At 42.3% G+C, this 27,093-nt stretch overlaps 1 protein-coding gene across 1 annotated transcript in view; it reads left to right on the forward strand.

The window, feature by feature from the left end:
- Positions 1-14,286: 14,286 nt before the first annotated feature.
- The window catches only part of unm_sa1614 (un-named sa1614), a 151,533-nt gene continuing 138,726 nt past the window's right edge, over positions 14,287-27,093 (forward strand). Inside the window, exon 1 of the mRNA XM_073062174.1 lies at positions 14,287-14,580. Within this exon, the coding sequence (XP_072918275.1) occupies positions 14,455-14,580 (126 nt within the window). The 5' untranslated portion in view covers positions 14,287-14,454. The remainder of the gene's footprint in view (positions 14,581-27,093) is intronic.

The following is a 27,093-nucleotide window of genomic DNA, read 5'->3' on the forward strand; positions in this document are numbered from 1 at the left end:
ACCATAGGAAACATCCTCACCACATCCCCTCTATCAAGGCCTTTCACCATTTGATAGGTTTCAATGAGGTCAAGCCTCATTCTTCTGAATTCCAACAAATACAGGCCCAGAGCCATCAAACAGTCTTCACGTGACAAGCTTTTCAATCCTGGAATCATTTTTGTGAACTTCCTTTGAACCCTCTCCAGTTTCAGCACATCCTTTCTAAGATAAAGGGCCTAAAACTGTTCACAATACTCCATGTGAGGCTTCACCAGTGCTTTAAAAAGTCTGAACATTACATCCCTACCTTTATATTCTAGTTGTCTTGAAATGAAAGCTAACACTGCATTTGCTTTCCTCACCACAGACTCAACCTCCAAATTAACCTTTAGAGAATCCTGCACAAGGACTCCCAAGTCCCCTTGCACCTCAGTTTTTTGTACTTTCTCTCCACTTAGAAAATAGTCAACTCTTCTATTTCTTCTACCAAAGTGCATGACCATAAACTTCATGATTGTATTCTGTCTGCCATTTCTTTGCCCATTCTCCTCATCTGTCCAAGTCCTTCTGTAGCCTCTCTACTTCATCACTTTGCAACAAAGTCATCAATTCCATCATGCAAATCATTGACACATAATGTAAAAAGAATCAGTCCCAACACAGGCCCCTGTGGAACAGCAATAGTCGCCAGCAGCAAGTTAGTAAAGTCTTCCTTTATTCCCAGTCTTTGCCTCCTGCCAATCAGCCACTGCTTTATTCCTGCTGGAACCTTTCCTGTAATACCAGGGGCTCACATGTGGCACCTTGTCAAAGACCTTCCTAAAATCCAAATAGACACCATCAACTGATTCTCCTTTATCTATCCTGCTTGTTACTACTGTACTTCAAAGAATTCCAACAGATTTGTCAGGGAGGACTTTCCATGCTGACGATGGCTGACTTTATCACGTACCTCCAAGTACCCTGACACCTCATCCTTAATAATCGACTCCAACTTCTTCCCGGCCACTGAGGTCAGACTAACTCGCCTATAGTTTCCTTTCTTCTGCCTCTCTCCCATCTTGAAGAGTGGAGTGACATTTGCATTTTCATCTAGTGATTCTTGAAAGATAATTACTAATTCCTCCACCATCTCTTCAACCACCTCTTTCGGAACTCTAGGGTGTGTACCATCTGTTCCAGGTGACTTATCCACCTTTAGACATTTCATTTTCCCAAGAACCTTCTCTCTAGTTATGGTAACTTCACACACTTCACGCCCCCTGACACCAGGAGCTTCCACCGTACTGCTAGTGTCTTCCACAGTGAATAACAAATTATTACATTTACAAACAGCATTTCAAATATTTCTGACCTGCCAATGACAGTTTCAAATTGTTAAAATTGACCTTCAGTTTCTGCTACTGTCTAATGAGTGTTCAGGCAGATTGTTTACTACATTTGGCCTTGGACCAACAACTGTTCCAATTTTAATTCTCCTTATTGTGTTTGAATCATGGCAAAGTCTTGTCCTGCACTCTTTTTAATTTTCAACAACATGTAACCTGCCAAGATATTTGGATTTCTCCAATGTTGACCGTTAGTGCAATTGCATTTTACAGTATTTCATTATTTGTTGTTATACCTTCAACTATCTCAGTTCTAAATTTTGTAACACACACAAAATGCTGGAAAAACCTAGTAAGTCAGACGGCATTTATGGATAGGAATAAACAGTTGACGTTTCAGGCCTAGACCCTTCATCAGGACTGATAAAAGGTCTCAGCCTGAAATGTTGACCATTTATTCTTCCTCTTAGATGCTGCTTGACCTGCTGAGTTGTTCTTGCATCTTGTGTGTGTTCCTCTGGATTTTCAGCATCTGCAGTATCTCTTGTGTCCTAAATTTTGTGACTTGTTGCTTTAACCTCTCCTTCTCTTTATTATCCTTTAAGATAAAATTTTAACCAATACTGCTGACCAAGTAATTTTTTACCTTGACTAATATTCCTTTGTGGTTTGGCAACCAATTTTGTTTAATATTGTTTCTGTGTCAGAAGTTTTACCGTGTTAAGGTGCAATATAAATACAAGTTGCTTTTGTTTAAGACTTGTGTGGGAATCAGACTTTATGCTCACTGCATAGGTTAGAACCCAGTGTTCAGTTAAGGAAACAGCCGTTCACAGCTGATAGGAGAGTGTTTTGAATCTGTGGAATAGCTGTACTAATGGATTCTGATTGCACAGTCACTGAACAAATACAAATCAGAGATGCATGCTTCAAGGATAAACAAGGGTCATCAGAATAGGAAAGTTCAAAGTTCAAAGCCAATTTATTATCAAAGTACATTTTCATCAGCATATACTCCCCCGAGATTCATTTTCTTGCAGGCAGTTGCGGTAGATACAAAGAAACACAATAGAATCAATGAAAAACTAGACCAAGGAAGTGGAGTTGAGGTAGAAAATTTTCAATGATCATTTTGAAATGCGTTATTACTCTTGACTCTTTTTTTGTGAAGATAATAACAAACTATAGAGTTTTCTAGTGTCTTTTGATATTATTTAGCAATTAAAGCCAGATTATCAATCAACTAATGCATCATTGTCTTCTAGTAGTTCAGCAAATATAATATCAATGTTTCCAAAGGGCATAGAACATTGAACAATACAACACAGGAACAGGCCCTTCAGTCCCAATGTTACGTAAAACCAATGAAATTAGTAATCAAATGGCTAACTGAGCTAATCCTTTCTGCCTACACAATATTGATATCCCTCCATTTTCCTCACATTCAAGTGCCTATCTAAATGACTCTTAAAAGTACCATCACCCTCTACCGTCTACCATCACCCCCAACAGCGTATTCCCCCTCTCAACTTAAATGTATGCCCTCTGCATCATTGAGCACACCTACATGGAGTGGTGTCACAAGAAAGCAGCATCCATCATCAAGGAACCCCCATCACCCAGCTCCCTTCTTATTGCTGCCATCAGGAAGAACATAGAGGAGCCTCAGCACTTACACCACCAGGTTCAGTTATTACCCTTCAACCATCAGGCTCTTGACCAGAGGGGATAACCGCACTGTGGTGAACTACATATACCTGTCTGGACACCCCCCCCACTGACTGCTCCTGTGGCTCCTCCCTCTGACCATGGCTCCTCCCACAGACCGTGGTATAAAGGCGATTGGAGCCTGGGCCCTGCTCAGTCTCCAGGATGTAGCATGGTGGTCAATTGCTGCTTGTTCTTTCTTCCAGTCAATAAAAGCCAATATCTCGCCTCACGTCTTGGAGAGTTATTGATGGTGCATCACTCACTCAACTTTATTTGCCCCATCACTGAACTGTCCCCTCAACCTTTGGACTTACTTTCAAGGACTTTTCATCTCATGTTGTAGATATTTATTTGTTACTATTATTTCTATTTATTTTCTATTATATTTGCACAGTTTCTTGCCTTTTACATACTGATTGTCTGCCCAGTTGGTGCAGTCTTTCATTGATTCAATTATGGTTATCGAATTTATTGCATATGCCCACAACAAAATGAATCTTAATGTTCTATATGGTGACATATATATACTTTGATAATAAATTTACTTTGAGCTTTGACCTTCCATGTTTTTCTTTTGTATTTGCACAGTTTGTTGTCTTTTGCACACTGGTTCTTCGTGGGGGTCTTCCATTGATTCTATTATGGCTATTGGATTTATTGAGTATGCTCGCAACAAAATTAATCTTGATGTTCTATATGGTGACATATATGTACTTTGATAATAAATTTCCTAATGGTGACTCTTTTATTTGCATCTTCAGAAACGGCTTTATTTCTATCTTTAATATCTCTTTTTTTCCCTTTCAAGGTTGTTTGGAAGACCCTGGCCTGGAGTTACATACTGACTTCGGTTCTTTGCAGAAATGGGACCCACTCTCGGGGCCTCACGACTGGTCGCTTTTCAATATGCCAAGGATGCTGCCTGGAAGACTAATACACATTCAGGGTGCCGTATTTTCATTGCTGTAGAGGCAGGCAGATTCAAGGCCAGTGCTGCTGCCTGATGTGTCGTGGGAGACGGAAGGTCGTAAGCAGCAAGCTGGCTGCTGGCTGTGTGCCCAGAGACCCGAGTTCTTTGAGCACAGAACTCGGAAAAAGTGACGCAACAGACTTTTAACACCATAAATCAGCAAGTTGCTTTGTTATGTCTCCCCTCTCGCTGTGAAATGGGGACATTTCTTTTTCTCTTATTAGGGAGAGACAGGGAGAGCCTGTGGTATGTCAAATTACTGGGTGAACAAGTAGTCTTTAGGGTACTGCAATTCTGTGTCTTTATTGATGCTTTGCTGCATGCTTGAGTGCTTGGGGGGTCGATGCTTTTTTGATGGTGGGGAGGGGAGGGTCATTGCTGTTGCTTATGTGTGGGAGGGGGTTGGGGTTCTAACATTTAACTGTCATTCATTCTTTGGGGCACTCTGCTTTTGTGGATGTTTGCAAAGAAAAATAATCTCAGCATGTATATTATATATATTTCTCTGACATTAAATGTACCTGTTGAACTTTGAATTTAAACCTCTATCAGATCTCCCCTCAGCCTCCGCCACCCCAGAGAAAACAACACAAGATTGGACATCATAAAAGAAAAAATAGCCATGTCCTAAAATTCATACTATAGGGTGGGTTGCATTTACTTAATTTCACAGTTACTGATATCAGAACCATTGGAAATATGTGTGGTCTGGAGGGATGCTGAACAGGGACGAAGTTCAAGGGATGTGAATACAAGGATTAGAATTCGGAATTTGAGATGCTAGGAAATCTGGAACCAGTTTAGGTCAATAAACACAGGAATAACCAGTAAGTTGAATGTGGCAGAGAATTAAACTTTGAGTGAGTTTAATTTTTTTTGGAGCACTGAGGAAACTTGGCAATTCTAGTAAGTGACTACAAGGCACAATGCCTCATGGGCAATACTACATATGTAAAACAGCAAATGTCTGCTTTAGACATAATGTTTTCAGTATAATTGATAACACCTTTCCAATTGGAAGCACTTTTAGGACCCTTTGTGTCATTCTGCTGCTAAGGGTGTCTATTTGCACCAGAAAAATGGTGCAGATGGGTTTAAGTTACAGACCAATAGAATCTGAGATGAGTTATATATCAATAACTTTTCAGATAGCATTTTTGAAAATTTTTCATTATTTTGGGAATTTTCTTTATTTAAGAACAACTAGTTGCATGGATCCTGGATCTGGTTAAGCGCATTGATGTTGATTTTTGTTTACTAGAAGATTACTGTGTCTCCACAGTGCCTTTCAATATGTTCTGAATACAAATGTGTCACAAAGTCATGCAGTGATTTAGCATAGTGTTACCCTAAACAGTGCAGGCTTAATAAAAGCTGTGATAAATGACAGCAAATAAGAGATTCTTCAGATGCTGAAACTCCAGAGCAACACACACTAAATGCTGAAGGAACTCAGCAGGTCAGGCAGCAGCCATAGAGAGGAATAAACATTTTGGACCCTTCTCAGCCTGAAATGTGGACTGTTTATTTCTTTCCATAGATAAATGACAGAAATATATGAATAGTAAGTAAGTAATCAAAGGAAGGATGGGGCTAATTAGGGAGCAAAAAGGTTGTTTTTTATGGAGGCTGAAGTACCAAATGAATGTTGTGTGTTGGACTTCACCAGAGAAGGCAATCCTAATGCATTAACAGAGATAGTATGGGTTAAATATGAAAACAATACACTTAATGCAGTCAGTTCTCCAGCTTTGGATAACTTGTTATTTCTGTTTTTTTAAACTTGTTTTTGCTCTTTTCCCTTTTTTCTTTTATTTGTTTATCCTGGCTTGCTAAGCATGTCCCAGTAGGCTAGATCACACAACATCAGCTAGACTTTTCAACGTTATTAAAATATTGCACAGACAAAGAAATTTACCCACCCATTTAATTGCTACATTATCTCACCCTACAGTAGGTATTCTTTTGTTCCATCCAATGCCAATCCCCATCTCCTCTGCTAGCTAAACTAATTACTCTCTTCTTCAGTTCCAATGAAAAATTAACTCTTTCTCCTTGCACAGATATTTCCTGATCTGCTGAAGTTTCCCAACATTTTCTCTTTTTATTTCAGATTTCTAGTATTTTCAGGTTCATTTTAAGTGCTGATGAAGGATCTGGGCCCGAAATGTTGACTGTTTACTCTTTTCCATAGACGATGCCTGACCCGCTAAGTTCCCCCAGCATTTTGTGTGTGTTGCTTTGGATTTCCAGCATCTGCAGATTTTGTGATGTTTGAGTTTATTTTTATTTTCATTTACTGAAAACAGTTGACAGTCCTCAAAGTAAAAGTTACTTGGTCCTGACGAAGTTACTGAGAGAACAGAAATTGTGGAGGCTCCAGACACATTTTCAATTCTCTTTAGGATGTAGATGATTGCAAATATCACTTTTCTTATTTTTATTTTAAAGAGAAGCTTACATCCAGAAACCATCAACTAATCAGAACACCTTTAATGCGGGGAATTTTTGGAGGTAAAAATCAGACTAAAAAAAAGGGATAAATTTGTTTAATAACATGTCTGATTAACTTTTTTCTTGACAACATAGGCGGTGGGGTTGCTGGTACAGGATTTTATAACAGTAAATAGTAATTAAAATAAAAGGGGTTGCAGGGCCTTCAACCTAAAACATTAAATTTGTCACTTATTTAGATGTGTGAATGTTTTGTGTTTGTTTGGAATGTTATAAAATTCTGGTAGTTTCCAAATCCGTACTTATAACTGCATTATTTTTGATTCCAGAGAACATAGTCAATGAAACTTAAATTCTCCGTGTGTTGAATGTCTAGATCTGCAGCAGACCTTTGGATTATGAATCCAGTAACTTATCTACTTGCTAAATTAAGATGCCATTTTATAGTGATTGGCATTGTGTTTGTGGTTTACAAAGTATCATGAGAGGGCTGATTAGAAAAGTGTCATGAGAGGGCTGATTAGAAAAGTATCATGAGAGGGCTGATTAGAAAAAATAAAGCCCAGAGATTTAAAAGCACAATGGCAGCATGGCTACAGAAATGGGTAAGGGATGGAAAACATAGTGTTGAACGGCTTATTTTTAGGTCAGAATACAGTGATCTTCTGTAGGAATCATTCCAAGAAAACAGCTCTTCCTCGCATATTAATGTTCTAGCAGAGAGACAAAGTTCAAAGTAAATGTTATTATCAAAGTACATATTTGTCACCATATACAACACTGAGATTCATTTTCTTGTGGGCATACTCAGCAAATCTATAGATTGGTAACTATAACAGGCTCAGTGAAAGATCAACCAGGGTGCAGAAGGCAACAAACTATGCAAATACAAATATAAATAAATAGTAATAAATAACACCAGTGTGAGATAATGAGATAGAGGGCCCTTAAAGTGAGATTTCAATGATGGGGCAAGTGAGTGTAGTTATTCCCTTTTTTTTAACCCTGATGGTTGAGGATATTAACTGTCCTTGAAACTGGTGGTAAGAGTCCTGAGGGTTTTGTACCTTCTTCCTGATGGCAGCAGTGAGAAGAGAGCATGGCCTGGGTGGTGGGGATCTCTGATGAAGGCTGCAGCTTTCCTATGACAGAGAGTGACAGAGAAACTCGTGCCTCTAAGGAAGAAGGTTACAAGTTCAATCTTAAAAGGTGATCACAAAATTCCAGGCAGTTGCTCCAGTCTGGCGATGTCTTCTTTTGGTATTAGTTTATTACTGTCACATGTGAAAAGCTTTCGTGTGCCATCAGGTAGATCCTGCCATACTAAGTGCATTAGAGTGATAAAAAGAAATATAAAATATAGTGTGCAACTACAGAGAAAGCCCTGTAAAGGTAAACAAATAAGGTCAATGGCTACCTTGAGGTACATTAGGAGATCGAGAATTCATCTTTAGAAGTCCTTTCAGGATTCTGACGACATGATAAAGATGAACTCTTGATCTCTCAGGCCAATGTTAGAACATCTTTCAAGAGGCCGAACTCTCACAAGGTGTCAGGCTCTGATGGTGTAGCTGGTAGGGCTCTGAAAACCTGTGCTAACCAACTGACAGGACGTCTTCAATCTCTCATTGCTGCAGTCTGAGGATCCCGCCTGCTTCAAAAGGGCGGCAATCATACCAGTGCCCAAGAAGAGCAGTGTGAGCTGCCTTAGCAACCATCACTCAGTGGCACTCATGCCTACTGTGATGAAGTGCTTTGAGAGGTTTGGTCATGGGCAGAATCAACTCCTGCCTAGGCAAGGACCAATACCCGCTCCTTTTTGCCTAACGCCACAATAGCTCTACAGCGGATGCAGTCTCACTAGCTCTCCACTCGGCCTTGGACAATAGTAATACTTGCATATGTCAGACTGCTGGGTTTTTTTAAATCTACAGCTCAGTGTTCGAGACAATCATACACCCAGTTCTGATCAACAAGCTCCAATACCTGAACTTCTAAACCTCCTTCTGTAACTGGATCCCAGACTTACACACTGGAAGACTACGGTCTGTGTGGATCAGAAATAACAGCTTCTCACTGACATCAAAACTGGCGCACCTCAAGGATGTGTACTTAGTCCACTGCTCTGCTCTCTCTAGACACATGATTGTGTGGCTAGATACAGCTCAAAAGCCATCGATAAGTTTGTTGACGACACAACTACTGTTGGCAGAATTTCAGATGGTGATGAGGAGGTGAACAGAAGTGAGATAGATATGGTTGAGTGGTGTCGCAACAACAACATTGTGCTCAATGTCAGTAAAACCAAGGAATTTAGTGTGGACTTCAGGAAGGGGAAGTCATGGGGACACACACCAGTTCTCACCACAGTATCAAAAGTGGAAAGGGTGAGCAGTTTCAAGTTCCTGGGTGTCACCATCTCTGAGGATCTATTCTGGGTCCAACATATTGTTGCAAATACCAAGAAGGCATGATAGTGACTATATTTCATAAGGAGTTTGAGGAGAATTGGTATGTCACCAAAGACACTCACAGACTTCTACAGATATACTGAGGAGAGAATTCTAACCGGATCAATCACCATCTGGTATGGAGGGGCCACTGCACAGGATCAAAATAAGCTGCATATTGGGCAATAACCTCCCCTGCACTGAGGACACTTTCAGAAGATGATCCCTCAACAAGTTGGCATCCATTAGTAAGAACTCACATAACGCAGAACATTCCCGTTTCTCATTGCTACTATCAAGGAGTTGTTTGAGGAGCCTGAAGACACAAACTCAGTGTTTCAGGAACAGCTTTTTTCCCTCCACTATCAGATTTCTTAATGGACAATGATCCCATGAACACTACCTCATTTTTTCCCCCTCTCTTTTGCACTATTTGTTTAATTTTGTATATACAAATATAGAGTACAGTGCAAAAAGTCTTAGGCACATATATATAGCTAGGATGGCCAAGACTTTTGCACAGTACTGTATTTGTCAATGTGGAGTGGAGAGCAAATTTGTAAATCTGGAGGGAGCAAAGGATGTTGGGAATGATGAGTGTGGAGCCTTGTGGGACAGGTGGCAGAGAAGTGCCAGGGATCGGGAGGCAATGACGCAGATGCAGACACACCCAGCCCTGAGACACCAGGCAAAGTAATTTAATTTCAAACAATTTGTTTTATTAATCATTATAGAATGTCTCTCTGGTGTTTCCTGCTCCCTCCCCTCTACTGTCCCCTTCCTACTCTCAGCCCACAATAGAGACCCATATCAGAATCAGGTTTATCATCACTCATACTGTATGACATGAAATCTGTTTTTTTTTTGTGGCAGCAATACAGTGCAATACATTAAGTTACTACAGTACTGTGCAAAAGTCTTAGGTACCCTAGCTATATACATGTGCCTAAGATTTATGGAATGATCTGTCTGGATGGTATACAGTCTTTTTCACTGTAACTTGGTACATATGACGATAATAAGCTAGTTACCAATTACCAACAGTGGAGTATAAGCTATCTTTGAGCCTGCTGATGCACACGTTCAGGGGTGGAGAAGAAAGGATGTCCGTGGTGGTTGGGGTCTTTGATTATTTTGGCTGCTTTCCCAGGCAGCAAAAAGTGCTGACTGAGAAAATGGAGGGTAGGCTGGTTTTCATGCATAACTCTCTGTGGCTTTTTGTGGTCTTGGGCAGAGCAGTTGCTGTACCAAGCTGTGATGCATCTTGTTAGGATATTTTCTACAGTGCACCAATTTTTAAAAAATGGTGAGGGTCATCAGGAACAAGTCAAATTTCCTTAGCCTTCTGAGGAGGTAGAGGTGCTATCACGCCTGCTTATAATAACTGTATTTTTTTCACCAAGTCGTGAATGCTCACAACTTTATGCAAACTTGGTCAGAGCAGTTGTCATACCAAGTTGTTATTAAAGATATTAAAATTGAAATCAAAAATCACGGTATAAGATATTAATATCCCTTGTGCCAATGGTCATGAGCTCTTGCTTGATGCTGTTTTGATTTTGAGAGTGGCATAAGGCTGACACGTGGGGGTTTTGAAATCGGCACCCTCCTTCCTTGACTAGCCCACTACATCTCTGGAGGGCTTGACGATGACTTCTGATATCCCAGGGTCACCCCCCCCCCCAACCCCTGTTGTGTCCTCCCACTCTTTTGATGATATCTTGGAGCCCAGGAGAAATCTTTTTGCTTGATCCAAAGCTATTAACTTCTTATTTCCACTGCCTCTGATGGTTTGCAGTAGAGTCCAACCATGGATCCCTAGCTCCTTCAGTAAGTTGATGGTGTGTCTATAAATACCCTACAACCCACTTCCACAGGACAAACATTGATTTTCCAGCCCCGTCACTGAGCTTCAGCGGCTAGATCTGCATAGCGTAACCTCTTGCGCTCATATGCTTCAGCCACTGAATCCTCCCACCAGACTGTGAGTTTCATCTGTAATGAATTGGACCAGAGAACCAAGACTGGCCTAAGGTTGATCGTAGCAACGCCCAGTGGAAAGGTGATTTGTTTATTGACATCCACCAGCATTTTCCAATCACGGGCCATGTTCATCTATCTTGTTTCTAGCTTAGGAGGGAGATTAGTTGGTCTTTTCTCTCCCTCCCAAACGAATGCTGGTAGCATTAGAGTGTTAGTCGCTGTGGGGGGGGGGGGGGGGGGGAGGAGTTGGTTGCTATCCTCTTGATCTTGATTGCCGCTGCCAGACTCTTCAGGACCTGGTTAGGACACCACATGCATCTGCCTTGTATGAGGCTGGTTTTGCAGCTTGCCAGGATATGCTTGAGGGCTGCCGGTATTGGGAATCGGGCACAGGGTTGAAGTTGGGTTCTGGTGGAGGTTTTTTGTGAGGGAAGCACATACTATTTAGTTCTGATGAGAAAGCTAAATCTGCTTGCTTCCATCTCCCATATGTCCTTCCAGTTGATTTTCCTCCTCGTCGTGCTTTCCCACCACAACCATTGCCCCTGCTTAGCCAGAGAGACAGCTTTTGCACTTCTGTCTTACTCTTTGTGTCACTGTACTTCCTTGACAACCATCTTCCTTCACTCTGGAATTGTGGCCTTGTGCCAGACCAAAGCCACCTCTGCCCTGTTAGACTTGCCCCACAATGCCTCTAAGCCTAAGGGCTGCTGTTGCTTGCTGCATTAGCGAGGTTCCATTTCCGCCCAGTTGATGAGGTCCATGCAGCGTTACTGACGGTCTTGTCATGAGAGTCCTTGAGTGTCATCTGTAGATGCACCTTAGAAGATTTGAATTCCTCTGTAAGGCCAAGGACTCCTTTACCAAACAGACTGATGTCACTGATACACCTTAGGACACTGAGCCACTTCTTAACAAACGACATGATGGTTCACTTGAGCTTCTTCATGGTTGTTAGTGGGATTTCATAGATAGTGAGTGGCTGCATCACCCGGGGTAGGAGCCCAAACTGTAAGCACCAGAACTTCAGTTTTCCGGGCAGCATGGTCTTGCCAATGAAATCCAGGCCATTGGCGATGTGTTGCTTTAGTTACTACACTTGCTCCTTGTCTGTGAGGATTATGTTGTACCATCTACCAAGGCTTTTGACAGGCTGTTCAAACTCTGTTGGAATTGGGTCATCACCGATGAAGAACTTTGCCTTTCAGCGTTCCCTTGACTATGGAGATGCTTTGTGACTTGCTGGGTCTGATTTTCATTCTGGCCCACTTGATGTTCTCCTGCAGCTTTCCAAGTAGCCGCTCGGTGCATGCTACAGTAGTGGTCAGTGTTATTATGTCATCCACGTACAGCCTAATAGGGAGAAGAAGTCCAGCACTTGTCGTTTCACTACTACCACCCATCTTGAAGCCCTGATAATGACCTCCATGGCCATTGTGAAGGCTAGGGGTGATATAGTGCAACCTGCCATAATGCCTACTTCCAGTCTCTGCCATGTTGTGGTAAAAATCTGCTGTTGTGAAGCACAGTTGCAGGTCTTGAAAGTACAACTTCACCAGCGTTGTGATGGGCTCTGGTATCTGGAAGAAGTCAAATGCTTCCCAGAGGAGTGCACGGGGAATTGAGCTAAATGCATTGGTGAGGTCCAGGAAGCTCATATAAAGATCTCTTTTGTCCTTCCAACCTGCTTGGATCTGGTGCCATATCATGCTTGTATGTTCCAAACACTGAGGGAATCCTGGAATTTCTGCTTTCTGTACAGATGTATCAATGTACTTACTTCTTTACAAGTAGCTGGCCAGCCTCTGTGCTATTACAGTGAAGAAATTTTTCCCCTCGATGTTCAGAAGGCATACTGGTCGAAACTGACTGATGTTTTCTACATCATTTTCTTTTAGAATCGGGACACTGACAACCCTTCGCCACATTTTGGATATTATTCACCTCTGCCACACTACCCTCATGAGCCTCCAGAAAAACTGCAAGACGTATGGTGCATTCTTATAAAGCCTATATGGTGCCTCATTAGGCCTGGGAGCCCTTGCTCATCGGACTGCCTTCTCTACTTCTCTCTATTTTGGAGATATTGAAAATCAAAGTCCAGAATTCAAGGCTTGATAGCCAAAGGCCTGGGTCTGTAAATTCACTGGGAGAGTTGGAGGCTGAGCTTCAAGAATCAAATGGAGGAAACCTAGTTTGTTGTGGGGGGGGGGGGGGGGGGAGAGAAAGAGAGAGAGAGAGAGAGCGCGCGAGCGCATGGCTGGGCAACAAGGGGATTGTTTTATTGCTGAGCATTGTAGGCATGCTATGTTAATAGAAGAATTTGTGGCAACACTTGCAGGCTGTCCCCAGCACATCCTTAGATTGAGTTGCTTGTTAACCCAAATGATGTATTTCACTGTATGTTTCCAAGTGCACATGACAGATAAATGAATCTGAATCTGAAGCAATGATGTACCAGATATAGTGCATCGTAAAGATGGTGAGGGTCTTTGGGACAGTGAGCCGCTTGCTTCTCCATTGGATGGACAACCAAGAGACGTATACACAGCAGGCCAGGCAGCATCTAGGAAAACAGTACAGTCAAAATTTCGAGCCAAGACCCTTCACCAGGAATAGCATTGACTATTTTCTTTCCAGGTAAAAAAGATGTTTTTCTCCAGTCCTGCCAAAGGGTTTCAGCCGGAAACATCAACTGATCATTCCTCTCCATAGATGCTGCCTGGCCTGTTGGGTTCCTCCAGCATTTTGTGCGTGTTGCTCCGATTTCCAGCATCTGCAGATTTTCTCGTTTGTGATTGGACGACCAAGAGTTCTTGAAACTACTGGTTAACACAATTTCCTCAAGGATAGAAAGCAACCCAACATCAGTGAAACTGTTGATGGGAAATGCCTGCAGGAAAATAAATCTCAGGGCAGTAATGTATATGGCGACATAAATATACTTTAATAGTACACTTACTTCGACTTTGATGAGGTCAATATCACATGGCCGTTTCTGACAGCTAGTTAGTTTCTGCACTGCAGGGAAGCAAAGTGATTTTAACAACAACAGAACCGCTCAGAGATGTCTCACTTTAAAGTTTGTAAAATATAATAAATACCGGATTAGTGGTGGTCGAGTTACCGGTGAGACGGTCTACCTGGGTCCCGCCGATGGGGATGGGGAACAGAGAGTGAGGGGCGCGCGGGCGGCGGGACGGTCACTCGCGAGGAGCGGGCGCGCGCTCGCTCCGTCGGGGATAGGGAGATGGGGAGGGCGCGCGGGCGGCCGGGCGGGCAGTCGGTCGCGAGGAGCGCACTCCCGCCGTTGGGATAGCGATCATGGGGAGGGAGGGCGCGCGGGCGGCGGGACGCTCGTTCGCGAGGAGCGCGCTCCCGCCAGCATTTCCTTCCCTGTTGTCGTCGGACCGCGCGCCCGCTTGTGAGGGCGGCAGTCTGCCGGCGCTCCTGCCTCGGGGAGGCTCCCTCTCTCTCCTCCTCTTCAACGTTGTTACTATTATTTTAAAGTCATCATCGCCCTATTGCAAAGGGGACATTTGATCCGGAAAGGGGGAAATAATAATAATAGGAAGACATGCCGGAGGTCATCACGGTGCAGGAATTTATCAGCGAAACCCTGGAGGACCACAGCTCGCCGACGACCTCCTCGTTTACCACCAAAATGGGGAACTGCAGGAACGCGGTGACTGCCTTGGAGGAGGTAAAAGCCCGGGATACCCCGCTCTGCCCGTCAGCCGCCTTCTGTCCCTCCCTGGCATCTCGCCTCTCCTCGTCACCTCGTCCATCTCCCTTCCCCAGGGTTCAGGAAGCACCAACACCCCCTTTCCACCTTCGTGGAGCTGAGCTACGACCCCAGAGACAGGATGGGGGGGTCGGGAGTGAGGTGTCGTCTGTCAGGGGCAGAGGACGCGGCTGCCCCTCTGTCGTACTTCAGAGGTGCAAAGCGCTCTCCAGAAACCCGATCTGTTGCGTTAAAAGTACGAAAACAGAAGTCCCAAAGATGGATTTTCTCCCGTTATACAGCAGGGAAGCATATGCCCTTCGGTCCGTCTTCTTCATGCTAACCAAACATGACCAATATCCTCTAAAATCCCTCCACTACCCTGAACCTGTCAAAATGTCTCTTAAATGTCCTAACTGTGCCTGACCCTACCACTTCCTCTGGTAGTTAGTTCCATAAATCTACTATCCCCGTTGTGAAAATGTTGTCCGACAGGACTCATCTCTTAACTGAAATCTATGCACTTTAGTTCCATACCTCCACCCCGCCAACCCTGGGGAAAAGAAAGTGGCCGTCCACCTTATCTTTGCCCCTCATGATTTTCCATACCTCTTACAAGGTCATCCCTTCAGCCTCATCTGCTCCAGGGAAAACAGCCTTACCTATTAACTCAAGCTACCCTGTCCTGTTAATGGTCTTGATAATCTTTCTGAAATCTTTCCAGTTTAATGACATCCTTCCTCTAGCCAGGTGACCAGAACAGGACACAATACTCTTACTGGCTACTAGTACAGTTGCAACATGATGTCATAACTTGTGTACTCAATGCCCTAACCAATGAAAGCAAGGGTCATTGTTGTCACCACTTTCAGGAAACTATGAATCTCAAAATGGCCACTTTATTTGGTACAAGAGTGGGACCCAATTCAACTTGTTGGGCAATCAGAATCAGGTTTATTATCATCGGCATGTGATGTAAAATTTGTTAGTTTAGCAGCTGTAGTTCGATGCAACACATAATCTAGCAGAGGGGAAAAATAATAAATAAACAAGTAAATCAATTACATATTTTGAATAGATTAAAAACATGCAAAAATGGAAATAATGTATATTTTTTTAAAAAGTGAGGTAGTGTCCAAAGTTTCAATGTCCATTTAGGAATCACATGGCAGAAGGGAAGAAGCTGTTCCTGAATCACTGAGTGTGTGCCTTCAGACTTCTGTAACTCCTACCTGATGGTAACAGTGAGAAAAAGTCATGCCCTGGGTGCTGGAGTTCCTTAATTATGAATGCTGCCTTTCTGAGACACCACTTTCTGAAGATATTCTGGGTACTTTACAAAGTTGGTAGTACCCAAGATGGAGCTGACTAGATTTAAAACCTTCTGCAGCTTATTTCAGTCCTGTGCAGTAGCCCCTCCATTCCAGACAGTGATGCAGCATGTCAGAATGCTCTCCATGGTACAACTATAGAAGTTTTTGAGTGTATTTGTTGACATGCCAAATCTCTTCAAACTCCTAATAAAGTATAGCCGCTGTCTTGCCTTCTTTATAACTACATCGATATGTTGGGACCAGGTTAGATCCTCAGAGGTCTTGACACCGAGGAACTTGAAGCTGCTCACTCTCTTCACTTCTGATCCCTCTATGAGGATTGGTATGTCCACAATCAGCTCTTTCATCTTACTGACATTGAGTGCCAGGTTGTTGCTGTGGCACCACTCCACCAGCTGACATCTCTCATTCCTGCATGCCCTTCGTCATCACCTGAGATTCTACCAACAGTGGTTGTATCATCAGCAAACTTATGGTATGTGAGTTATGCCTAGCCACAGAGTCATGTGTATATAGAGAGCAGAGCAGTGGGCTAAGCACACACCCGAGGTGCGCCAGTGTTGATCATCAGCGAGGAGGAGATGTTATAACCAATCTGCACAGATTATGGTCTTCAGGTTAGGAAGTTGAGGATCCATTTGCAGAGGGAGGTATAGAGGCCCAGTTTCTGCAACTTCTCAATCAGGATTGTGGGAATGATGGTATTAAATGCTAAGCTATAGTCGAGAAACAGCATCTTGACATAGGTGTTTGTGTTGTCCAGATGGTCTAAAACTGTGTGGACTGCCATTGAGATTACATCTGCCATTGACCTATTGTGGCGATAGGCAAATTGCACTGGGTCTAGGTCCGTGCTGAGGCAGGAGTTCAGACTAGTCATGACTAACCTCTCAAAACATTTCACTGTCGCTGTGTGTACTACCGGGCGATACTCATTAAGGCAGCCCACATTATTCTTCTTAGGCACTGGTATAATTGTTGCCTTTTTGAAGCAAGTCGAAATTTCCACCCATAGCAGTGAGAGGTTGAAAATGTCCTTGAATACTCCCGCTAGTTGGCTGGCACAGGTTTTCAGAGCTTTACCAGTTACTCCATCAGGACCTTCTGCCTTGCGAGGGTTCACTCTCTTTAAAGACAGTCTAACGTCAGCCTCTGAGATGGACATCACAAGGTCATCAGGTGCAACAGGCATCTTCACAGCTGTAATTGTGTTCTCCTTTCAAAGCAGGCATAGAAGGCGTTGAGTTCATCTGGTAGTGAAGCATCACTGTCATTTGTGCTATTGGGTTTCGCTTTGTAGGAAGTAATATCTTGCAGACCCTGCCAGAGTTACCGTACATCCGATGTCACCTCCAACCTCATTTGAAATTGTCTCTTCACCCTTGAAACAGCTTTGTGCAAATCATACTTGGTTTTCTGGTACAGTGCTGGGTCGCCAGACTTGAATGCCTCAGATCTAGCCTCGCAGACGGCAGACCTGCTGGTTCATCTTCGGCTTTTGATTTGGGAATGTACAGTAAGTATTTGTGGGCACACACTCATCTACACAGGTTTAAATAAAGTCGGTAACAACTGCAACATACTCATCCAGGTTTGAAGATGAATCCCTGAATACAATCCAGTCCACCGATTCAAAACAGTCCTGTAGGCGCTCCTGTGCTTCCCTTGTGCATACCTTCTTGGTCCTCACTGCTGGTGCTGCAGTCTTCAGTCTCTGCCTATACTCAGGGAGTAGAAGTTTAGCTAGGTGATCAGACTTCCCGAAGTGAGGGCGTAGAATAGCACGGTAGGCATTCTTGATGGTGGTATAGCAATGGTCCAGTGTGTTGTTTCTTCTGGTATTGCAAGTGATCTGTTGATGGTAGTTGCTTAGTGATTTTTTCAGGCATGCTCTTCTGCACATCATTGTTATAACGTGTGGTTATTTGAGTTACTGTTGCTTTCCTGTCCACTTGAACCAACCTGGCCTTTCTCCTCTGATCTCTCATTAACCAGACATTTTTGCCCACAGAACTGCTATGCACTGAATGTATATTTTAGCAGTTTCTGAGATGTTCAAACATCTTCTTTGGCACTAGCAATCATTCCAAGGTCAAAATCACTTTGATAACATTTCTTCCTCATTCAGATGTTTGGTCCAAATAATAAGTGAACTTCTTGACCATGTCTGCTTGCTTTTATGCATTGAGTTGCTGCCACATGATTGGCTGATTAGATATTTGCATTAACGAGCATATGTACAGGTGCACCTAATAAAGTGGCCACTGACCCAACTCTCCTGGACCCTACCATTTACCATGCAAATCCTAATGCACCACCTCACACTTTTCCAAGTTAAATTCTATGTGCCATTCCGTTGTTCACTTCCCTAGTTGATCGTGATGCTGTTCTGATGTTAGATAACCTTCTTCATTGCCCTGTGGGACACCACCCTTTGCAGCGTTTGCCATTACTACCACGGTGAATTTTTGAACACCTGTGGGATTTTAATGGAGAGGAGTATGGGTTTTGTTATATACTGCATGTAGTAGCCATCGTGGTTAATTTATAATCCAGAAGCTTGTACAGTTCATCTGGAAATGAAGTCTTACCACACTGGCTGGAGAATTAAAATACTGTAAATTTTAGCCAAGTAAATGAAACCTATTATTGGTAGCCATGAAATCACTTGGTTGTAAAACCCCATCTGGTTCACTAATTAGCTTGATAGCAAACATGTATCTCTTGCCCAGTCTGGTAGATCTGTAACTCCAGATGCACTGATATGATTGGCTCTGTAATGGCCCAGCTTGGGAGCAATTAGGTTCGGACAACAAATGCCAAGCTTGCCATTAAAGTCAAGATCTCGGATTTATGACATTTCAAGTTAATGACCTGTGATCACAGCTGTTTTACTTCATATTTCCAGCATTTGCTATATTTTGCTTTTTAGACACCTAAGGCGTTAAAGAAAATATGGGGATTGCGAGGAGATTGGAATTGGGTTTCCTAAGGTGCAGAAGCAGGTGTTTCTTGCTTGCAGTCACTTTCCTGCACTTTCCCCATATCCAAAGGCTTTTAAGGCACTGGTTAGACCCTACAGAGTATTGTGAGCAGTTTTGGGCTCCTTATCCAAGAATTGATGTGCTGGCATTGGGGATGCAAAGTGACTTGGGAGTTGTTGTGCAGGATTCCCTAAAGTTTAACTTGTAAATTGAGTCATTGGTCAGGCCCCTTGTCTCAGAAAGAATGTGCTGACATTAGAGGGGATTCAGAGGAGGTTCACGCGAATGACTCTAGGAATGAAAGGGTTAACATATGAAGTGTATTTGATAGCTCTGGGCCTGTACTCGCTGGAATTTAGAAGAATGAGGAGGGAAGGATCTCATTGAAACCTATTGAATGCTGAAAGGGGCCTAGATAGAGTGGACGTGAAGAGGATGTTTTCTATAATGGGGTGGGGGGGGGGGGGAATCTAGGACCAAAGGGCACAGCCTCAGAATTGAGGGGTGAGCCTTTAGAACAGTAATGAAAATGAGTTTTTTTTAGTAGAGGGTGGTGAATCTGTGGAATTCATTGCCACAGGCATCTGGGGAGGCCAAGTCATTGGATATATTTAAAGCAGAGGTCAATAAGTTCACAAAGATCATAAGACAAAGGAGCAGAAGTAGGCCATTTGGCCCATTGAGTCTGCTCCGCCACTCCACCATGAGCTAAACTATTTTCCCATCTAGTTCCAATTTCTGGCTTTTTCCCCATATCCCTTGATACCCTGACTAATTAGATACCTAACAATCTCCTCCTTAAACACCCTCAATGATCGGGCCTCCAAAGCTGTATGTTGCAACGAATTCCATAAATCCATGACCATCTGGCTAAAAAATTTCTCCTCATCTCTGTTTTAAATGGGTACCCTCTAATTCTAAGACTGTGGCCTCTTGTCCTGGACTCACCCACCAAGAGAAACAGCCTTTCCACGTCTACGCTGTCCAACCCTTTCAACATTTGAAATGTTTGTATGAGATCCTCTCTCATTCTTCTATACTCTAATGAATACAGTCCAAGATGTGACAAACACTCCTCATATGTTAGCCCCTGCATTCCAGGAATCATCCTCGTAAATCTTCTCTGAACTCTCTCCAACATCAGTACATCCCTTCTAAGATAGGGGGCCCAAAACTGCACACAGTATTCCAAATGAGGTCTCACCAGTGTCCCATAAGAGCCTCATCAACACCCCCTTACTCTTATACACTATTCCTCTTGAAATGAATGCCAACATAGCATTCGCTTTCCTTACTGCCGATCCAGTCTGGTGGTTAACCTTCAGGGTATCCTGCATGAGGACCCCAAGTCCCTTTGCACTTCCGAGTTTTGAATTTTCTCACTATCTAAATAATAATCTGCCTGAATGTTTCTTCTTCCAAAATGTACAACTGTACGTTTCTCAACATTCTCTTTCAATATTTTTATTAATATTATATAAATTGCATGGATATAAATACAAAGCTCATAAGGATCCAAGTAATATGAATTACATTACATTTAAATCACAGTAATATGATCACAGTATCCCATATAACAACCGTACATTTCTCAGCATTGTATCTCATCTGCCATTTCCTCGCCCACTCTCCTAAACTGACCAAGTCTCTGCAACCTTTCCATTTCTTCAACACTTCCTGCTCCTCCACCTATCTTGGTGTCATTCGCAAACTTAGCCATAAAACCATTTAATCCATAATCTACCGGTAAATCATCGATATACAGTGTAAAAAGAAGCGGCCCCAACTCCGACCCCTGCGGAACACCACTAGTAACCGGCAACCAACCAGGATAGGATCCCTTTATTCCCACCCTTTGCTTTCTGCCTATCAGCCAGTGCTCCACCCATTCCAAAATCTTTCCTGTAATTCCATGGGCTCTCATCTTATTAAGTAGTCTCTTATGTGGCACCTTATCGAAGGCCTTTTGAAAATCCAAATACACAACATCCACAGTCTCTCCCTAGTCAATGTTTGGTGAGGCAGGATTGGCAAAATTCCAATAGGTTGGTGAGGCAGGATTACCAATTACAGATAGGTCTGTAATTTTCTTCTTGCTGCCTCCCTCCTTTCTTAAACAGCGGAACTACATTTGCGACCTTCCAGTCCTCTGGAACCATGCCAGAATCTATTGGTTCCTGGAAGATCATTTCCAATGCCTCCACAATCTCCAAAGCCACCTCCTTCAGAACCTGTGGGTGCACCTCATCTGGTCCGGGAGACTTATCTATCCTTAGTGCATTTAGCTTCCCAAGCACTTTCTCTCTAGTAATCTTGACTGTCCCTAATTCTATTCCCTGAGACCTCTGGCTATCAGGTATGTTGCTAATGTCTTCCACTGTGAAGACTAAAGTTCTTGGTTAGTAAGGATGTCAAAAATTACAGGAAGAAGGCAGGAGAATGGAGTTGAGAGGGATAATAAATCAGCCATGATGGAATTGCAGAGCAGACTCAGTGGGGCAAATGGCCTAATTCTCCTATGTCTTATGGTCTGATATCCCTCAGTGCCTTTAATCTGAATAATACAAAACAGAAATAGGCCCTTTAGCACAATGAGTCTGCACTGATCATTGAACACACATTTATATCCATTTCCCCAAAAACTACCACTCATCTATACATGAGAGCAGGGGTTCCCAACCTGGTGTACACAGACCCCTTAGTTAACAGTAAGGCTCCATGGTATAAAAAAGACTGGGAACCCCTTCTCTAGAGGTAGTTTACAGTGGTCAATTAACTTCTTAACCTGATTATCTTTGGGATACAGGAGGCAGTCACAAGTCAATTGTGCAAACTTCATGCAGACACTCTGGAAGTCAGGATTGAACCCAGAGCATTAGAGCTTAGAGGCAGCAGTTCCACAAACTGTAGCACCCTTTTAATATCTACAAATCTTTGCCTGGATATATTGAGTTCCTGAGCCTTGATGCATAGAGAAGGCACCATTCTGTCTTCAACACCATACTTTCCAACAAGTTAACATTAAACTACACAATCCAGAACTCAATACATCAATCTGCAACTGGATTCTAGACTTTCATACCAATTGCACCCAGACAGTTAGACTAGGCAAGTAAATAACAACCTCTCAGACACTGAACACTAGTTCACCCATGAGTATGCCCCTGCCAGTGCCACCAACTCCATCATCAAATTTGCAGATGACATCACAGTATTTGGATTAATTATAAATAACAATGAAATAGAGAGCAGGTACAGAAACTGAATAGTGCAATAATCATAACCTTTCACTCAACATCAAAAATACAAAGAAATGATTATCAATTTCAGGGAATCAAGAAGTTATGGACAAGCTTCACTACTCATAAACAGTGAAATAATGGAAAAGGTTTCCAGCTATAATTTCTTAGGAGAGGAGCTTTCTTGAACCACCATCACCTCTTTGATACCCCTGGGAAGGCTCGGCAGCACCTATACAATCTTAAGAGTTTAAAAAGAGAAAATCTGCTAGTAAACTTTCACTGATGTGGAATTGAGAGCAGATTAACCTACGGCATGAGAGTATTGTATATTAGCTGCAACAACATTGACCAAAAAGCACTTCAATGAATAATCAGGACTGCAGAGAACATTATTGGGACACAACTACAGTATAGTTGAAGTCAGAAGTTTACATACACTTAGGTTGAAGTAATTAAAACTCATTGTTTAACCACTCCACAGATTTCATATTAGCAAACTATAGTTTTGGCAAGACATTGAGGACAACTACTTTGTGCATGACACGAGTAATTTTTCCAACAATTGTTTACAGTCAGATTATTTCACTTTTAATTGACTATATCACAATTCCAGTGGGTCAGAAGTTTACAAACAAAACCAAAAGAAATCAGCCAAGACCTCAGAAAAAAAAAATTGTGGACCTCCACAAGTTTGGTTCATCCTTGGGAGCAATTTCCAAACGCCTGAAGGTACCACGTTCATCTGTACAAACAATAGAACGCAAGTATAAACACCATGGGACCACGCAGCCATCATACCGCTCAGGAAGGAGACGCATTCTGTCTCCTAGAGATGAATGTACTTTAGCGTGAAAAGTGCAAATCAATCCTAGAACAACAGCAAAGGACCTTGTGAAGATGCTGGAGGAAACAGGTAGACAAGTATCTATATCCACAGTAAAACGAGTTCTTTGTTGACATAACCTGAAAGGCTGCTCAGCGAGGAAGAAGCCACTGCTCCAAAACCGCCATAAGAAAGCCAGACTACAGTTTGCAAGTGCACATGGGACAAAGATCTTACTTTTTGGAGAAATGTCCTCTGGTCTGATGAAACAAAAATTGAACTGTTTGGCCATAGTGACCATCGTTATGTTTGGAGGAAAAAGGGTGAGGCTTACAAGCCGAAGAACACCATCCCAACCGTGAAGCATGGGGGTGGCAGCATCATGTTGTGGGGGTGCGTTGCTGCAGAAGGGACTGGTGCACTTCACAAAATAGATGGCATCATGAGGAAGGAAAATTATGTGGATGTATTGAAGCAACATCTCAAGAAATCAGCCAGGAAGTTAAAGCTCGGTTGCAAATGGGTCGTCCAAATGGACAATGACCCCAAGCATACCTCCAAAGTTGTGGCAAAATTGCTTAAGGACAACAAAGTCAAGGTATTGGGGTGGCCATCACAAAGCCCTGACCTCAATCCAATAGAAGATTTGTGGGCAGAACTGAAAAAGCGTGTGAGAGCAAGGAAGCCTACAAACCTGACTCAGTTACACCAGTTCTGTCTGGAGGAATGGAACAAAATTCCAGCAACTTATTGTGAGAAGCTTGTGGAAGGCTACCCAAAACATTTGACCCCAGTTAAACAATTTAAAGGCAATGCTACCAAATGCATACAAACAAAGTGTATGTAAACTAACCCATTGGGAATGTGATGAAAGAAATAAAAGCTGAAATAAATCATTCTCTCTACTATTATTCTGACATTTCACATTCTTAAAATAAAGTGGTGATCCTAACTGACCTAAGACATGGAATGTTTTCTAGGATTAAATGTCAGGAATTGTGAAAAACTGAGTTTAAATGTATTTGGCTAAGGTGTATGTAAACTTCTGACTTCAACTGTAACTGATATGGAAACCATCAACAATTCACGCTGTCTATGGCAGGCTCGCAGCATCGTGATGGACTCATCTCACTCCAGTAGTCACCTGTTCAGCCTCTACCATCTGGCAGGAGATACAGAAACATCTGTGCACAGACCCACAGTCCATAAGTAATACATAGACATGCAATATTTGGGTTTAAATAAGGCAGCTACCTCCCTCTGATTTCAGATCTTTTTTTAAAATCTCAGTTTTAATTCTTGAAGCTATTTTATATTTAACCATTGTAGTTTATAACTTGGGCATATACAATAGTTGAATAGGGCAGCCACTGTTTCTTTTAATTTAAGAGTTGCTTGTTTTTAATTCAGTTGTAACTGAGCTGTAATTCTAAATAACTCAGATATTATTTTACATTTAGTCACTGTTTTTAGTAATTGAATTGTTAGAATGCTGGTTTGCACTAAATGGAGTAGCACTGCAATCTCATTTTCCTTACCAATGGTAATAAAGATTAAATAACCAAGTAAAAGTCAAAAATATAAGTAAAAACTAAAATGTAAGCTGATTTTCGCTTTTTAAACTTTTTTTACTTTAACAAATTTCACATCACATGCTGGTGATAATTAACCTGATTCTGATTCTTTTGTCTTTGCTCTTTGACTTTTTGACTCCCATAAACCTGTTGCATAGAGAATTACAATGTCTTACTCCTAATTCCATCTTCTAAGTGAAGAACTTTACTGTCATCAGTCCTGAATGCCTGACCCTTGTTCTGAGTCTGTTGCTATAAGAATTTTCTATCAGAATTGGAATCAGGTTTAATATCACTGGCATACGGAATTGTCATGAAATTTGTTGTTTTGCGACAGCTATGCAATGGAATTCATAATAAAAACTATAAATTACAGTAAGAAATATAAAGTCAGCCTTCCTTATCCGCGGGTTCCACACGTGTGAATTCAACCAGCCGCAGAGTGGGAAAACTCTGAAGTTCTCTCTCCAGCAGTCGTTGTTCCACATCTGGGCTATTTTTCTTGTCATTATTCCCGAAACAATACAGTATAACAACTATTTACATAGCATTTTCATTGTATTAGGTATTATAAGTAATCTAGAGATGACTTAAAAGTACAGGCAGACCCCAGGTTATGAACGAGTTCCGTTCCTCAGTCCATCTTTAAGTCGGATTTGAAGTCAGAACAGGTACATCCGGTATTATTTACTGTCAGTTAGTCAAACGCTTGTCTTAGTATATAGTATATATTTTACCTTTCTATGATATAAAACACTTAAGAAATGTATGTATTTCAATAGTTGCTTAGTAATAATTGTAGCTCTCATCGGGGCAGGGCCTTTCACATGCTCCATTAAAATTGTTCTGATCATTGACTGACTGTGGCTTAACGCTTTTCCAATGACCAATGGCGTTTCACCTCTTTCTGATCACTTTATTACTTCCACTTTATTTTCAGTCGTGATCGTGATTATTTTCATGAATAGAAACACTGCGGATTCAGAACTACGCTGGGTCCTAAAGTCCACCACACTGAGACAGGTTAAATAAGGTCCGGGGTTCCGCTGGGTCCTAAAGACCACCGCACTGAGCTAGGTTAAATAAGGGCCTTGAGTTCTGCGGGGGCTCCCGGAACCAATCCCCCGCAGATAAGGAGGGCTGACTAGATAAAAAATAAATAAGTAATGCAAAAAGAGAGAAAACTATATAGTGGGGTAGTGTTCATGGGTTCCTTATCCATTCAGAAATCTGATGGTGGAGGGGAAAAGGCTGTTCCTAAAATGTCAGTATGTATCTTCAGGCTTCTGTACTTCCTCATTGTTGAGAGCAATGAGAAGAGGCCATGTCTTGTGTGATTGGGGTTGTTAGTGATGGATGTCACCTTTTTGAAGATGTCCTTGATGGTGGGGAGGCTATTGTCCATGATGAAGTTTGCTGAGTTTGCAATGTTCTGCAGCTTTTTCCCAGTCCTACGTATAATGCAACCAGTTAAAAAGCTCTCCATGGTTCTGTGGAATTTTGCTAGAGTCTTTGGTGACATATCAAATCTCCTCAAACTGCTAATGAAATTTATTTCCATGAGGTTATAGGCCCAGCCTGCTTACTCTGTCCCCATAGGGCAACTCTAGCTCCTGCCCATCCCAGCATCTCAAGCATCTGATAAGCTTTGTTACTTTTCTTCCTTGTACATTATTCCAGGTGTGGTCCTGCAAGAATTCAATTTGATTGCATTGGGAAGTCTTTGCTCTTGAACACAAATCCTTTTGCTTTAAAGGCGAACATATTTAATGCTTAAGCCTGTCATCTCTATTGGAGCATTGACTGCCGATAGCAGCTTGTCAGAATCCTCTATTCTGGGCCTGTCTTTCAAGTTGTCCCCTGGTGTAAGGCTATCTTCAAAGACCATTCCTCACCCAGGAATGAGCTCTTTGGAGCTTCTGTTGACATTTCTGTTGCTCTGGGTTTTTTTGGGGTATGGTTGCAAGCACTATGCCCAAATCCTTCCTTTCACAGCCGGGCTTGGGACCATCCATGGCAGAGTTATATTTGACGTATCTGCACATTAACTTTCATTAATCTATGTATAAGGACACCTAGGTCCCTCTGAATGGCAATATATTTCAATCCTTTACCATTTATATATATTCTGCGTGTGTCTGTGTGTACTGCCTTTCTATTTTTCTACTGATGGGTAACATCTATGTCCTCTTTATTCATTTAAGTTATTTATACCTCCTTTGCATCTTCATAGCTAACACTACTACTTAGGTTTGTCTCTTCAGTAAACTGGATGTGTCACACTGATCAGATTGTGAACAGCTGGGGCCTCAGCACCAGTTCCTGTGGCGCCCATGAGTCATGACCTCTAAAAACCAACAGTGACCTACTTCTTCCTACTCTCTGTTTTCACTTCATTGCTCAACCCCTGCCCATCCATACAAGTTTATTGTTCTCAGTTTCATCACCTGTACTTCCTTCTTGATGATAGCAATGAGAAGAGGCCATGTCCTGGGTGATGGGGCTTGTCAGTGATAGTTGCCACTTTTTTGAAGC

Source organism: Hemitrygon akajei, chromosome 11 (assembly GCF_048418815.1).
Source record: "Hemitrygon akajei chromosome 11, sHemAka1.3, whole genome shotgun sequence".
NCBI classification, from domain to species: Eukaryota; Metazoa; Chordata; class Chondrichthyes; order Myliobatiformes; family Dasyatidae; genus Hemitrygon; species Hemitrygon akajei.